Below are 16,730 nucleotides of genomic sequence, written 5' to 3' on the forward strand. Positions count from 1 at the left end.
TTCATTGAAAAAAAATACACTTAAATAGTCTAATTCAGGCTAAAACTCTTCTAGAACTACTTGTATAAATACTGTAGCTTAGAACATTTCTACCACAGTGCCCTTTATGTCCATGGTGGTATCTCTTTGTCAGTCTTGTTGTCACCATACAGGGTTTACTTCTAGATACAGAACCTGCACATTTTAGTGAAACATTGGCCAAAACCTATACAAGACACTTGTTTATGTTTTGTTTTTTAAAAAGGGGAAATTGCAACACAAATTACAAGGGCTTAGCTGTATTTTAAGAATCTCTAATAGTCTCTTATTTTCTGCACTTTTTTACTAAACCGGGATTATACAAAATTGCGATCCAGTTTGAATTTTAAAAAGTTTGCAGAAATGAGTGAGAAAAACACTAGTTCACAAAAATATCACTTTGAAAACTATACAATTATTTCTCATCGGGATTATTTGCGCAGCTCTTATATCCATTCTTTTATCTTTTTTTCCCCAGGTGTTCCATATGCCAACATGGATGACCAAAAGACGAATGATAAAGTGACTGTTATGTGATGACAAACTGCTATGTGAATGAAACCCCCTGCTGTATGACGCCGGCGTGCACATCATGTGCTGTAGCTTATTCAACAGGCCTCCAAGAAAAATAAAACTTGTTTTTTTGTCTTGAGAGTTGTAGATATTATTGTTCATAAATCAATGTTTTAACTTGCTGATGTTTTAGATGTTAGATGTAAAACGTTTAATTAACAGAAAAGTGCAAATATCATTGTATCAAAGTGTATATGTATTTATGGAATGAAAAGCATTCAGAAAAAGAAAGTGTGTTTTATCTTTGTGAAAAAAACAAAAAACAAATACACATCCTTAACACCATTATACACAGTTCAGTGTTATCATTTAAACACATATCAGCGATTCTATCCACAATCTAATAACACTACTACCCCCCCCCCCCCCCCCCCCCCCCCCCACATTATCAGGTTAAATTATATTGAATATTTCTGCTGTCTGTCACTTTTCAGTTTCAAATGGATTAGGCATTTGGGTTACCTACTACCACCCAAACTGCCCACCTAAAATTACCTCTACCAACCCACCTTAATCTAGCTGGCTAGAACCGGCCCTGGTCTACTTGAAAGCAATGACGTCCCTTAATAATCCCATCAACCTCATTTGGGGTTTTCACAGAAGTACGTCGGCTGAAGTGTAAACTGCTAAAAAAAAATCCAGATTTTCAATAGACTAAACAGATGAAGACCAGTACATGACTCAGCAATACTTTATTTTTCATCAAAGTAGAGAAACAGTAGATCCTAAAACATGTTACACCGGGAGATTCCACACTAATCTTTCTCACACACATGGGAGCCTTTAGACAAGGTTCAGTACATAGGAATCAAAACAAGGCAAACTCAGATTGTCTAAAACAGCAGCTGTGTTCAGTCACATTCAATAGACTTCAATACATACAGCTATTAGAATTCCAGTGTATAAAATATCTGTCTCTCAGTCATAAAATTCCACACATTTCCACACATTCTAAGGTTCAGTATTAACAGTGTTGTGACAGTTATCGTACACAAGAAGAGACATGTCTGAAAATTTGAACGTGTAGTTGCTTGATGTCACAATAGTACAAACTTAGTACGTGATGTACAGTATAGGTGTTGTTGGAAGATTAGAGAACCTTTGATCTCAACACTGACTGCTCAAAATTCCCTAACCAACCATTTGGTCCATGACTGTGTTTTGAAAAATCAAAGTCAGATTTATACATTTGCTGTGGACATGCATGGTCACAAGCATGGTCACAAGTATGGTCACGAAGCATTCAAATGGAATGTGCAAAAATAACTGCCATGACATTTACACAGCATATTCGTTCTTAATAAGTGGAAGTTAGAATGAGGAAGCTATTCCACAGTATAAATCCGTGACAATACTGTATTTGTTCATAATATTCACAATACAGTTACTGCTGGAAGCCATACATTAATTTTACTTAAGTTATAAAAGGAAATATACAATTTTACAAGTCCCATAATTTCTTATTAATTCCCGAAAAAAAAGGAACTGTGTTCAGGGAGTGCTGATCATTTAATTCAAATGCATTGCTGTTAAGAGAGAGATTTTTTTAGTCAGTTACAGTGTAACATGCACGGAAATATACAATTCAACATGTATAAGGAATAAGGTTTTCAATTTAAATAATAAATATTTCTTAATATTTACTTGTATTTACTAATTCAATCCAATGCAATGCTTGTCTCAAAACATGAGTCTTTCCAGGACACTCCCTACACAATGAGTCAGTCATTCTGTTCTAATGATCAGTCATATCATACTTATAATAGCTTACTGAAAATGACATTTCGTCTTTCACAAATGCACATTTGCATCCCTAGATTTACACTTTTTTTCAATATGTCTTTCACTCTGATACCCGTGTAATTCTAGGGGGAAAATGCTAAATAAATGTTGATTTAAGAAATGTAAACTGTCAACACAAAGCGCTGGCTCTAAGCAGAATTAACAACAGCTTCTTAACTAGTTGTGCCCCCGTTTGCAGACATGTGAGGCCTACAATACACATGCACACATTGTAATAACATAGGTTATGCTGCTGGCGTTGGAATTATGGAACAATGAAATGAGGAAACTACTCTGCTAAAGGTGCGTAGGTACATCCCTCATATACAGAGCACGGAGTGTATGTGAGAGGGGCCCAAGAAAAAACAGAACATTAATTTTTCAACCTGAAACAATCCAACATTAACACATAAATAGACAACATTAGATTGTAATCAATCTTCCAGTGTAAAGACTACTGCATGGAGCTGGATCACTCGCATTCAAATGTGATCTTATTTCAAGTACAGACTCTTTTCCCCAATGGATTTCAAGAGTGCAAACCCTACTTCCCTCTAAGAAAACTGCAAGGCTACCAGTGTCAACCTAGAACATGTTGGTTTATCACTATTTCTTCTTCTAGTATATCTATATCCATGAAAGCAGAGGGTGAGTATGTCAAGATAGAAATAATACACCCTGCAGTGCAAAGCTGTCCAATCAACATGTTGTATCTCGTTTATGGAACCGGTTTAGGAGTTAATATTGGCCAATAGTTTCAAAACAGTTTTGTCCTTATTGGATTAGTTTTTTGCCTTCTCCTAACTGACTATAGGGAATAGGCTTTCTTCCAAAGAAGTTACACTACATGACTGATAGAAAACAAGCGTATTTCACAACTTTAAGACTTTACTAATGTACTTGAAAGAGAAATTCTCACTACTGGATCCATCCATCCATCTATCTCATTTAGTGCTCCCAGGCCTGAGACGAGCAGGCAATCTGGGGTTAACCTGAATGCATCCTGCCACCAAGCAAGAGCTGCCATTTAAAAAAAAAAAGTCAAACACAATTCCTATTAAATATACTAAAGTAACTATGAACATCAATAAAATCAAATGGGCACAGTAAGGCAACTAACATGGAATGAAGGCTTGAAGTCAATGTAAAAGTAAAACAAAAACAGCAACAAACAAAACCTCCTTCATGTCGATATGACAGAGTGGTTTCTCATCCGGTGAAATAAAGAATTGTGCTTCAACCAGGACTTTTCTTCTCTTCTCTCCATCTCCTCTTCTGGCCAATCACCTTCCAGCCCTCTCTGCTCCGCCTCCTGGACTATGTCTTGCTTTTCGGATTAAAGGAATAAACACAGCTGATTTCAAGACCATCGATACATTAACTGCATGAGATGTGCATACTGAATCATGGAGATTTATCCATCTATCTAAATCTAATTTAATCAAATATGCAACATCAATTAGTTTAAAGCCCAAGTAAACCCAAATCCAGAAAATCCTTCTCTTACTATGTAATATGGGAACCAACCAACATTTGCATATTTAAACACAAAATGGAAGTTAATACAAAAAAGCCATGTCATCATTGAGGGTTCATAATACACGTTAACAGCTGTCTTCTTACCTTCTGTGTGGCTTTTGGAATTGGTCCAGCACTAACACTTGACACTCTCTCTTGGCTATCGTGTCCAGTGAAATGGGGGTGTAGAGGGATTGGCCAACCGGGGATCCTGCTGGTTCCCTCCCACTGCCTGATCTGAATTCATCAGAGACAGGGATTTGTAGGTCGATGTGCACTTATTTACACAATTGTATCAGTCTAAAATCTGACGCAGCATTTGAAAGAGTAAAAAAAGTTTTCTTGAAAAGGTAATATCAGTTTCTGGTTAAGGATGATTCGATCAAAATGATGCTCTAGGGCTGCGTTTCAAATGGTATACTCTTTCTTTTTCCTATTCTACATACTACATCTGACCATATAAATAATCTAGTTAGCATCCAGTAGGCATATAATTGAGATATACGTTAACTTATTTATTTAATCATAGCATTCGACCTTGATCTTGCCTCTAGCTTTTATATCCGGCACATCCCTGGGTTGTTTTCATATGAAGGCTCCGTCGACGTGAAGTCACTTCACGTGTGGGTCAGAATCGCCCCAAAATAGCATGCTGATTTCAAGATTAAAAACTCGGACGGATTTAGTAGACATCCAGGTTTTTTTTTAGCATACTAAATCTGACCACAAGAATTGGGACATCCTAAATCGTTTTTTTTTTTTACCAAACTTAATAGCACCATTCAAGAAGACAAGGTCAGTGTCTCATAAATGCCTTTTCACAGGCTAATTAATGATAAAAATAGTTCTGAAGATTTCCATTTTCAACAGAAAGACACTGGAAGCAGTAGCTGCTGCCCACTGGTTACCTGAACAGGTGGTGATGGGAGAAGCTCTGAGATCGGCCCGGGCTGTGTCTGACTTTAGGGCTGGAGGATGATGATGATGAAGAGTTCCTCAGTGGAGATGACTGGGGCTCCGTGGTGGACAGTGAGCCTGTGAACTGCAGCTTCAGTTTCATACGCTGGCTTAACTACCATGGAGCAGGATAGGGACAGACAAGATGGAAGAGAACTTTGAGTATCACTGTATGCAGCACTGGACATTAATAAGGAAGTGAATGCATTAAGGCATTGCGTATTGGTAAAGATTGAATATAAATGTTTTATTTTGTGTACACTTCCAAACAAATCGTCCTGTGATATCAGCCAGGCGTAGACTTCAAAGTCTCTACAAAGATCAATGTATGAAATGCAAATGTCAGCTGCCCGGTAAAATATTTGTTCAACTTAAAATATTAGCCCTAGATGATGAAAGAAAGAAAGTAAGACGCAGGACTCTTTGTTCTTTGGTACCTCAAAGAGTCCAGTCCTTAGTATCTGGAAGGCCACGGTGAAGGAGAGGGTTGAGCCCTTCCTACACTGTCCCAAGTGGTTGAGGGGAGACTGGCACACCACTGCTCCCACACTGGGGTCCTGCTGACCTCTGCTATGAGCTGAGGAGGGACACACATGGAGGGACAGATGGATAGATGGATGGATGGATGGATGGATGGATGGATGGATGGATGGATGGATGGATGGATGGATGGATGGATGGATGGATGGATGGATGGATGGATGGATGGATGGATGGATGGATGGATGGAGGTCGGACCAGGTGGCGGGGGGAGAGCAGGTAACAAGCACATAAAAGAGAAAGAATGTAAAAATAAAATCAGATCGAAAACTGGAGGACTGGAAGGTGGTTTGCTTTAATTGTATAGAACCTTTCTGACAAGTCAGGTTATACTGACCTCTCTGCCGCTGTCTTTTAAACTCTATTATGGTGACTATTCACAAACTCCCCTTCTACTTTGCTGATGTGTGCTTTTGTAAATGAAAAGTCTTGTAAGAAAGGGGATGGCCTTTTTCAATGGTTTACTTTTCAATTAACCCATTATTTTCCTCAAAATACCGTTGTTTCAAACTATGAATTATTCTACACATAAACTCTACTGTCTGCAGCCCCACGACAATGTGCATCTACATGTCCCAACTACACCAAAACCCTTCTCACAGCGAGAATCTGATCTGAAATCAGGAAAGAGAACAACATTGGCTCTACTGTATATTACAGATAGTTTTTCAGTGCCTAACCACACTGGTATTAGACCTGTTAGACCTGAACTGTAGTGTGTACTTCACTGTATCATTGGATTTCATCATTTCTGGCTTTTACCCTGACACACCCAGATAACAAATCCCAGAGGCTGCTTAAAATGTTTCCAGGCTGAGTACACCTAAGATTCCATGGCTGTGCACATTGACCCAGTTATGAATTGGATCAGGCTCACTCACTATTATCTATTATAATGGGAGTGGGGGCTATATGAAGCTTGAATTGTTCTGCCACTGTGCAAATCACCAATCCTTTAAAGGTGCACTATGCAGTTTCAGGGGAGGGGGATTTGTTTACATATGCAGAGCCTGCAGTAAGTTTACAAAACATGTTTACACTTATGTAATTCTTAGTATTGAATAAGATGATCATCATACATCAAAACTAAATTATTTTGAGGCACCTGGAACCAAACCTAAGACGAAAATATGTGTCTAAACAAAACTGTGGGCCCTGATGTTTTCAGGTAGCTGTTCTAACTTCAAACAGCGGTCCAAAGATCCAATTTTCCTTTGAGTAAAGTTTATTTAGTTGTGAAAATATATACCATAGAAAATGTTCACTTCTCTGACACACCCAAAGTTACATAGGACACTTAACTAGACGAACTATAACACACGCAAATATTTCTTTTGCACCGGGATAAAGAAGGGTTTAGCCAGTGAGACTTTGTGATGGTGGAGTCACCTATGCTATATCACCTGTACTCACCTTCAGAGTTCCAGACCAGACGGACGGCCAGGAAGTCCTGCAAGTCGTTGATCAGGGTGTATCTGACCCAGAAGATCTCCAGGGGCCTGACAGCACGGGGACAGGAAGCTGTCATCACCAGCCGAGGACGATCCAATCGGATACTGGGCAACGAGTAACAACTAGAGATGTATCTGGAGAGCAAGTAAACAAAGACTTTGATTTTAGTAAATACACTTTATTTTGAGCCAAACTCATTTTCCATCAACTTTCCTAGTGAGCCATGTCAGTAAACCAGTCAAGTATGCACTTATTTTTTTTTTTATTGAATTATTTATTAATGTTATTACTTACATCTGTGATTTTCCTGCTTACCTTTAATCATACAGATGAATATGTAGCACAACGTTTTCACAGAACTCTGAACTATCTCACTGTACAACATTCTAGGTAAAGATGCTAAATGGCTACATTCTAAATATTGAACAGAAGAGGTACAGTTACCTTGTGAATGGTAGTGATGGAGTGTACCATTGCACAACAGCCACCAACGGCACTTCCAAACCCTACAGGGATATATACAATAAACGTATTACACGCCAGATTTCATACATGTGAATTGCACAGTTGGAATGGAGAAGTAATGGAAGCCCATATGATGGCGTCTTCTCACCTCACTGGAGTCTTCCTCTGCCCTGTGTCGTAGCCGCAGCTGGAACAGGAAGTTGTGTTCCTCCAGGGCGCTGAGCATGCTGGGTAAACACGAGGACTCGCTGTCTATCCGACAGAATGACGCCATGGTGACCTCAGCTGATTGGTGGCTTTAAAAAGGAGAGTGTCGTTGTTTAGGTGAACACAAAACACATCTCCTGATTTGACAATATACAGCTCTGGAAAAAATTAAGAGACCACTCCAAATAGTCAGTGTTTTACTATTTATAGGCATATGTTTGAGTAAAATTAACATGGTAAACATTGGTTTTATTCTATAAACTACTGACAATTTCTACAACATTCCCCCCACCTTTAAAATATTGTCATTAAGAGCATTTCCATTAAGTAATGTAGAGATGAAGATTTAAGAACAATCCAGACTGGTCTCTTCATTTTTTCCATGGCTGTATATGTCTCTTTACAGAGCCTATGCTGTGTATTAACTATTAACACTGGGATAAAATAACTTTTCAGGTACACTTTAACCCCAACCCTGCTTATGAACACAGAGTATAGCTACTACTATGTACCAACCAGACATTGTCGACTATGAGAACGGAACCATCTGGCATCATTGGGAGGTAGGAGGAGTTATAGTTAGGAAGGATCTTCATGTCTCTGACACAAACGTCCTCCTGTGAGCTACAGTTCAACACTGAGGAGAGAGAGAGAGAGAGAGAGAGAGAGAGGGGAAAACACACGCACTACCCTTTAGTATTTTGTATAGTTGATGACTATTAATGAATCAGAATTAGGTGGTTTGTTATTTTTTGTTACTTATCGATCAAGAAATGTTCTCTTTAGTTTCTGAGAAAGACAATCTCCTGTATTTGTGTAATAGGTCAGATGTGTGTGTGATTGTGTGTGTAAGCTTCTGGTCTACCTTTGAGGACAGTCAGGTGTTTTCCAGAGACAGTCATCTGTTGACACTGGACACTGGGAGGTGGAAGAATATTCAGGAAGGCGCTGACTGGGAATGGAAGCAAGACAATGACATGTAAGGGTGTGTGTGTGTGTGTGTGTGTGTGTGTGTGTGTGTGTGTGTGTGTGTGTGTGTGTGTGTGTGTGTGTGTGTGTGTGTGTACCCTGTGTCTTGAAAGTGTTGAGGTCCTGTCTGAAGGTTTGCGTTGGACTCCTGAACTGCAGTAGAGTTCCATAGCCATGTTCTCTCACCTCCACATTGTCCTCCTCCTGCTTCCAAACAGTCACTATGATCTGACATTACACACACGGGCAAGACAAACAAACAGACAGACAACCAAGCACCATACAGTTACTCTGCATTCTAATATACAGTTTACTTCCACAACTTGGTTTTTAGCTTTAAACTGTTGTCCAACATGTATGCAGCCCTACCAGTGGTTAGCTTACCTTAGCTTTGAGTGTGTTGACTGGCAGCTTGTCCAAAGACACACTGAGACAGAAGACAACCTGGTCATCAAACACCAGAGCAGACTGCAGGAGGACACAGACAAACAGTTTACATGACGGTTTGTTTTGGTCAAGTGTTTCACATGGAACAAACAAGAAAAGGCAATGGTTTTAGGCAACATTTTTATTTCTATTAAAAGGTGCACGATAGGGGCGCCCTTAGCTCAGTTGGTAGGGCGTCCCCCCCATGGGCCTCGGCCAGCAGCGGACCCGGGTTCGATTCCAGCCCGCGGTCATTCTCTGCATGTCACTCCCCTCTCTGCTCCATTTCAACTCTGTCTCTACACTATCAATAAAAAGCATAAAAATGCCAAAAAAATATCTTGAAAAAAAAAAAGGTGCACTAAGCAGTTTGAGGGGAAGGGAATTTGTTTACATTTACAGAGCCTGTGGGCGGTTTACTAAACACATTTACTCTACATGTTATTCTAAGTATTGAATAATTATCTCATCATTAATAAAATAAAACAATATTTTGAGGCACCTGGAAACAAACGTAAGACTATAAATATTACTCGAATAAAATGTTTGTAAACCAAACTGTGGGCCCTGCTGCTGTAAACAAAACAGTACATTTTATGGGAGCATTCTAACTGAAAACCGGATTAAATTTTCCTGTGAGGAAAGTTTTTTTTATTCAATTATGAGAATGTACATCAGAAAATGTTAACTTATCCGACACACCCAAAGTTACATATTGCAGCTTTAATGTTTAGTGACAGCACAAGTGACTCAACATTGTTAAGGGGACGTGTATGAGAGCAGTAGCAGCATGTTCTGCCTTCAGCCACAGAAATGTCTATGCCAATTAGCGGGAGTGGCGTTTCCTTACCCCTCAATTAAAGTGTGTAGAAGAAAAGGATGCTGTATGGCAGTTGCTGTTACTGAAAGGCTGTCTTCAGATATCTTGTCATGTCCAACTACACAGTCATAAAGGCATTTAATAGTCTTAGTTTTCTGGTTGCCTCTTGCATGGTATAGATATGTAGTATTTGTAGGGGGTAGGGACCACATAAATTAACGCTGTTAGAAATATAAAGTCGCATTTTATGTCATTTAACTCAACATCCTAACAGGGAGAACTCTTAATAACTCAAACAATGTTATTTTGAGGCACCTGTGGAACCAAACGTAAGACTAGAACAAGTTTCTAAACAAAACTGTGTAAACAACAACAGTGAAACAGTAACTTTACAGGTAGCCTAACTTTCTCATTTCAAACAGTGTGCCAGGGATCCAATTTTCCTTTGAGGAAAGTTTGTTTATTCTGTTATAGGCCAACATTAGAAAATGTTCCCTTCTCTGACATACCCAAAGTTAGGCTACATAGGCCTAGTGCATCATTCAGACTAAAGGTAGGCCTATATTAAAATGAATACATGGGAACAAAAACAAAGGTGTCACCAGGACTCCCCTTTCATTCAAAGCTATACTTTTAATTTTAATTTCCTCATGCATTTATACCTTGACCGGTTCCCTCCCACACTGTCGGCCATCACTGGCCCAGGTGTGAGTGCACTGTGTGAAGGTCTGTGTCCTGTCTGTGGTTCCTCCAGACTCCTTCTCTTCGTCTTCGCTGTCCTGTTCCTCTATCTCTGGCTCCCCGCCTCTCTGGTGCTTGCTCTCGGCCTCACACACACTGGCCAGCGCTGAGAGAGAACCGAGCAGCTCCTTCGATGGCGGTGGACCACCGGAGCTGTCGTCCCCCCGGAACCGGACTTCCAACAGGAACTGCACGGTCTCCCCGAGGTAGACGTGCTTTCGCGGGGGGAGACTCTTGTACTCCGCCGGGTCTGACACACTCGATATGGGAGCGGCAGGGAAATACATGGAATACTCGCATTGTGACTCCATCATTCATTACAACCAAAAAGTAAATACCATACGCTGTCAACCATTGTAAACAAACCGAGGCTTGCTTGGTAGGCTACGTGTTCAACGCTCTTTTTTCATGAAGCCTTTTGGAATAAAGACCGTGTCAGTGTGTCATAGAACAAGCTAACTTGAACGGTGTAATGTTTTTATCGTCAAAAACATCATTAAAGTTACGTACAAGCGATCAATAGCCATCATTACTATGCAGCTTCCGTTCACAAGCATTATAAACAGCAGGTTGGCTAATCGATGCCCGAAACACAGATGCCGTAAATATAGGAGTATGGCGCAGAGCAATATCAAATTGCAAATGTATCTAGGCCTATTCCACTTGTTATGTCATAACAATGGCAGCTTTTTTGACATTGTTCAAACACCAAAAGATTCTGGCAAAACTTCAGTAGATTCACCATTGATCAAATGTATAACGATTTGGTATTAGGCTAGCCTGTAGGAGGATGTGGTAGGCTATTTTCTTTTTTCAAATGTAAAATTTAAAAAAGAAAGTAGCCTATGTAGGCCTATTCATTCTAATGGCAACATTCTATGTTCATAAATTGAAATTCAGCAGTAAAAAAAATAAAAAATTTACATTTCTTGAGGTTGAACAATATGCATTTAATTTCTGACTCCAAAAAACTAAATATGCAATGAAAACTCACTGTAACCTATTTTGTAAACAGTTTTTGTGTACGTTTGTATGATATTTCATATAGGCCTACTATGGACAATTTATTTTACAACTAATAATTGATCAAAAATGTAATAAAGATAAAGCTGTTCCATTTGGACCTGATTGAACTAATTAAAAGTGTAGTCACGTGAGTACATTTCCCAGACTTGTCACAGCTTGCTCTCAAGCTTCACATACAGCCTCAAGTTCAACAAAGCCTACAGCAAAAATAGTGTTGGGAATTACGGCTGGTCCTTTTATACAAATGCTGCGGAATGGCCATGCTCATAAATGAATACAAATATGATCAAATCTCCAGATCACAAGTTAATTAACTCTTTATCTACAGAAACAAAGCTACTTTTGTTGCCCTCAGGTTCTGTACTTTTTTTTTCTCTTCAAAAAACTGGTGTTGCCTCCAGTCAGATCCAATATCAATGATCTGTAGACTATTATGAACATTACACAAAGTGACGCCATAACATATATAACACACAAGCCTGTTAAAAAAAATGGTAAATAACAGTCAATATTTGAGTAGAAACAAGTTGTGCAACTAGTTTCTCCCATGGGACATAAATCTAGCACTGTACAACAAAAGATCCTACTGTTTATGAAGTATTCTCTTAGACACTGACTGATTGTATTCCAAGTGAGTCATGCCATCAATAATAGCATGGTCATCGACATGAGTTAGTGCAGTTAAAGAAATGTTGCTTTGTTTTATTCAGTATAAGAAAAAGAAACTCAAAAGATTTAGCTATACACAAAGAGTGCGATTCACAACATATTTGCACAGAAATCTATCTGCTGTTTCAAGTAAGATCCCAGCCAAACTTCACTGGTGCTTTCCTGAATTAAACCCTTTTCATGGGAATTTCAGATCAATAAAGTACGTCCTGTCAGTAATAGCCCAGAGTTTTAAGTATAGTAGGAGGAAGCTGTGCAAATGAAGAGTGGGAAGATACATTCTGCTGGCTTTGACCTCTGAACAATCATATTGAAAAATATTTCACACGAGAAATAGTTTTATACACACACTGTGTCATAGGCAGCCTACAAAAAACTTTAATACCAGCAAAAAGCTACAAAATAAGTCACAGTACCATCTCAATGAAACAAAGCTTAGCATTATGTTGGGAGAATGGAAATGAGGTATAGTTTGCAAAATCAAAATATTTTTCTCTTCATCATGACATTGATGCGATGCCATTGAAATCAATAAATGATTCTATTGAATTTTAGCTCAGCCATAATATGGATGACATATGGAGTGTATTACATCATATTGGTCAGGCTCCACTTTTCATACAAAGGTCACTTTAAAGATGCAGTATCAGTTAGGAGCATTTCAGATTATAGTGGGGAAAATATTAACCTTAAAAATGTTTTCCTTGAACGACGGACAATGAATAAACACATTCATACCACTTACATTTTTAAATATTAGCTCGTTCTTTATCATCCCATTGACTCTTGTAAGCCAGGGCTGAACAGAGGAGGCAGCCATTCAACTACAAAACATTTCACCCAATTCTCCCAGAAGGCTGCCTGCTGTAAGGTGACACTGTACAGGCAGGAGAATACACACTACTGTTCTGTTGAAGAACTCTTTGTCAAGGCTTTTTAACATTTTGTATAGACACACAATGAGAGCTCCATTGACACATCAAGCGGAGCAGCCTGTGTAATTATTCACCCCGTCAGTATACAGTATCTGAGCTGGAACAAGCTGTTACTTCTTATTCCAAGGCTGGCAAAGTGAGAAAGAAAACAACAAACACACAATATTGAACATGGTGACCTGCCAAAACAGCCATTTGTGAGCATAATAATTCCCTCTGAGTTGTTTGGTTATGAGAAATTCTCGTTTTTTTTTTTCAAATCCACATGGCTCATGGTGGCCCTGTTTTGACACTGGACCCCGAAACTTGTCACCTATCCCACACCTAGATTCCCCTACATGTAAAATATTCATCTCTGAATATCCTTTTCAAATGACTTGACTGTGTGGTTGTAGAAACAAAAAGACCATGGCTCTTCAGTCTTTCACGATGCTGTTGTTTCACTGTCCCAGACTTGTCACACAATACATTGAGCTGTATTGACTGAGCTGTAAGTGAAAACCACTGCTAAAAATGTCATGCTTTAACTGTTTATACAGATAGAAATGATCCCTTTAGATGATACTTTTCCGCATGCTTGATAGCAAGTCAGTCAAGATACTGTTTGTTCAAGAGGTTTTGATTTCAGAATGCCTTAATGTCTGATCTAAACAGTGTGCATAACTGTTTCTGTTGTTGGTTAGTTTCCTAATGCAAACCAACATGATTGTTATTGATTTCATCTTTCATTCCCAGAATCAGCTGTAATGTGGGGCAGATGGGAGGATTGAATTGGAAAAGTTCACTTGCGTGTTTGACCAAATGCTGCTTTAGGTTGGGTGCCATGGCCTGGAGGGCATGGCGTGTGTCAGATAGTAATGATTATGATGAAAAAGAATGAACTTTTATTAATAAAGCACTTTTTTTCTTAACAGTGTTACAAAGTGCTTAACAAGAGAGATTAAACAGAACCCTGCAGAAAAAAAAGAAAAAACCCGAATGATATCAAATAAATAGGAAAATCAAAAGTATAAATAAAAGCACATATCAAACATTTCCCAAAAGGTTTTAAGAAGGGACTTAAAGTAGACCTAGTGGTTCTAAGTTCAGCTGGCATAGAGCTCCACACAGTGTGGGAGCTCTGACAGCAAATGCAAAATCAGCCTTTTTCACAAACTCTGACTAGTACGGCTCTATCGGTGGATCTTAAGGGTGGAGAGGGCACACACCAAGCAATATCATATTTAAAAACAAACTCCCATAAGGCCTGATAACATTTTTGTCCTTGGTGTAAGGAAAGCTCTTGGTACCATGTATCGTGGTATGCCATGTATCCCAGATGTTGTTAAAACCAGCCCTTCAGACAAGTCTTACAAGATTGACTTGTGAGACTTGTCTGAAGGTCTGGTTTTCCTTATCAGATCGTGGCTTTTCCCGTTTCTTGAGCTTAACAACTCCCTCTGCTTTTGGCTCCACTTTGACTGTAGCCATGGTTAAAAGGTCAAGGAGGGAGTACATTTGGTTTTGCCTGCCCAGTCAGAATTCCAAATATAATACAGAACTCAGCAAATCTGACTCTGTACTGCAACAAGGGAGTTGACTGAGGAGGTTTTTTGGCAACGTTTATCATCAGAGCATGGATAAGAGAATCAAAAGCCAGTACATCACCTCATATTCGTGTGAATATGTGAAAAGCGTTGATGTAATATAATAAGGGGCTCTTTGACAGTGGCTGGAGGGTGCACATACATGAAAGAGGGTGCCAGAACAGGGGGGCTAAGCGCTGCTGTATTTGTCAAGGCCTGTATAATGGTTTGAAAGGCCCTATGGGTGGTCCTCTGGCAAAGCTATAGGTTCAGGAAGCAGGGGAGTTAAGGCCAGATGAGAGTCAGTCAACATACATCATCCTTGAGGGAGCAGGACTGATTATGCAAGATGGCGGCAGATCCTTAAAAGGAAGATGTGATAACATTTGAAATAAGTCTCTGAATCCATCATTTAAGGTCACTGTGTAGTGTGGCTCAGTGTCTTGCTTTAAAAGGACCATTCAATGTGGATTCAAGGTTCTAACTGGAGCCACAAAACCAGCAAGGAACAAAGGGTTGCATCAATCAATCGTCCAGTTTATTTGAAACATGAATAATGATGTGAATGTTGATGGCCATGATCATTTGCCATGGGTCTAAACAAAAGAAAGAAAACTTATTACAATATCTTTCCCGACACATCAGGAATTCAGCTTTTTAATAAATCATGGTAAATATCTACACATTAAAGTACCATAAATATGTCAAATCATGAGTAGCCAAACATGTACTTCATAATAATACCGTTTAAAAAAACAATGAAATCGAAGATTATTCTCCATCCACTTTCAAGTCAATTCTTAAGCCCAACAAGCAATGCAAAGAAACCGTCAAGTGATATCCTGTCTGTAGTGTCATGTCCCGAGAAAGAGGTAGAGTTTTGTTTTTATCATATGCATGTAGTGACCTATGATGATAAAAGTTCCATTTTAATTTTATACAGTAACATGTGAATGACAGAATATTGTCACCACACACTGATGAGCAAGCAGCAGCTTTCAAGCAGTACAAGGCTGTTAGAAATGTGTGTTGAGAGACTGCATGCTTAACATACAACAGTGCTTAGATAAACATACGCATTGCAGAGATGGTGACGTTGTTAGGCTTCTTACTCAAAGCAGTTTTTGAAAAACTAGTGTTCATTTTGGAGTGGAAGGAGGAACATAAATAAGGACCAACATAAACCGATCTTAAGACACATTGTTTCAACCACGGTCTTATTTGTTACAGCAATCTATCACAGGTCATTTGAAATGTCTTCACAGAATATGCGTTAGTGTTAGAACTGTAGTGACTGCTGTCTGTAGTGACCTGTCCGACTTGTCACTATGCATGTGTTCCCTCTTGCATCAATACAGTTATCTAATCTGATGTCATATTGTTTGAAAAAAAAACAGATAGGAAGGGGAGGGCACCATACAATTCCAGTAATACCTGCTGACTTGATGCTCATTTATCTGATGAAATGTGTTTTTTTTTTTTTACCCAAACTAATAGGACAAACATTATGACAAACACATGAGAAATCTCCATGGGAATGTCTTGGCATGTGTCACACAAATAGATACATTTATACTCTACTTGAGGAGATAGTGGAAGGAAGGAATGTGCCCAATTGCTGATAACAAACATACAGGCTGGTGAGAATCAATCTTCGGATCATATACCCCTCTTTCATTAAGACATATTTAAGAAGCTGGTTAGCCTAGTGGTTTTACATGGGGGTCAATACTGACTTACTGAGTCATAGAGCTGACCAAGTGCTTTTCTGAAGAAAAATCAATGGTGGAAAAAAACAGAAATTGGATTGACTAAATTAACAATCGTCGTAAAGGCTGGTCTAACCATCTGGAAGAAAAAAGCTTCTGTCCAAAGCACAAAAAAAAACGTATCTTCTCGCTGGGTTTTGTACATTATATATACACAAAATAAATAAATAAATTTGTAGGAAAATATAAAGATTTTGCACATTGAGCTGGGAAAACGTTTGACACTGCAGGTACCATCTTTGTTTTTCAATTAAGAAATAGGAATAGAACTGGTTCAAAAAGAAAGAAAAAAAAGAAT

General features: G+C 38.9%; 2 protein-coding genes across 2 annotated transcripts in view; one reads left to right on the plus strand and one right to left on the minus strand.

Moving 5' to 3' along the window:
• The window catches only part of zanl (zonadhesin, like), a gene marked incomplete at both ends in the record, with an annotated part of 53,782 nt that extends 53,227 nt beyond the window's left edge, over positions 1–555 (plus strand). The window contains one exon of the mRNA XM_080052400.1: positions 497–555. Within this exon, the coding sequence (XP_079908526.1) occupies positions 497–555 (59 nt within the window). The remainder of the gene's footprint in view (positions 1–496) is intronic.
• A 784-nt stretch (positions 556–1,339) lies between these two features.
• On the minus strand, positions 1,340–10,988 carry trappc14 (trafficking protein particle complex subunit 14). Its single transcript, XM_080051666.1, has 12 exons — positions 10,390–10,988; positions 8,866–8,949; positions 8,580–8,709; positions 8,378–8,464; positions 8,029–8,149; positions 7,454–7,601; positions 7,285–7,346; positions 6,802–6,974; positions 5,286–5,425; positions 4,800–4,963; positions 3,997–4,128; positions 1,340–3,700 (listed from the first exon to the last, which is right to left on the minus strand). The coding sequence occupies exons 1-12, from the start codon at positions 10,780–10,782 to the stop codon at positions 3,691–3,693; spliced, it is 1,644 nt and encodes a 547-aa protein (XP_079907792.1). The 5' UTR covers positions 10,783–10,988; the 3' UTR covers positions 1,340–3,690.
• Positions 10,989–16,730: the final 5,742 nt, after the last annotated feature.

The sequence above is a fragment of the Ammodytes marinus genome, assembly GCF_949987685.1.
Source record: "Ammodytes marinus genome assembly, chromosome: 23".
NCBI classification, from domain to species: domain Eukaryota; kingdom Metazoa; phylum Chordata; class Actinopteri; order Uranoscopiformes; family Ammodytidae; genus Ammodytes; species Ammodytes marinus.

What these genes read in the sequence shown, in the direction of transcription:
- trappc14 (XM_080051666.1), bottom strand. Translation starts at nt 10,782, where the DNA reads ATGATGGAGTCACAATGCGAGTATTCCATGTATTTCCCTGCCGCTCCC. An exon ending in TCAACACACTCAAAGCTAAG is followed by an intron (nt 8,710 to 8,865) that starts GTAAGCTAACCA and finishes GTGTAATGTCAG; the next exon opens with ATCATAGTGACTGTTTGGAA. An exon ending in CCATCACTACCATTCACAAG is followed by an intron (nt 6,975 to 7,284) that starts GTAACTGTACCT and finishes CTTGCTCTCCAG; the next exon opens with ATACATCTCTAGTTGTTACT.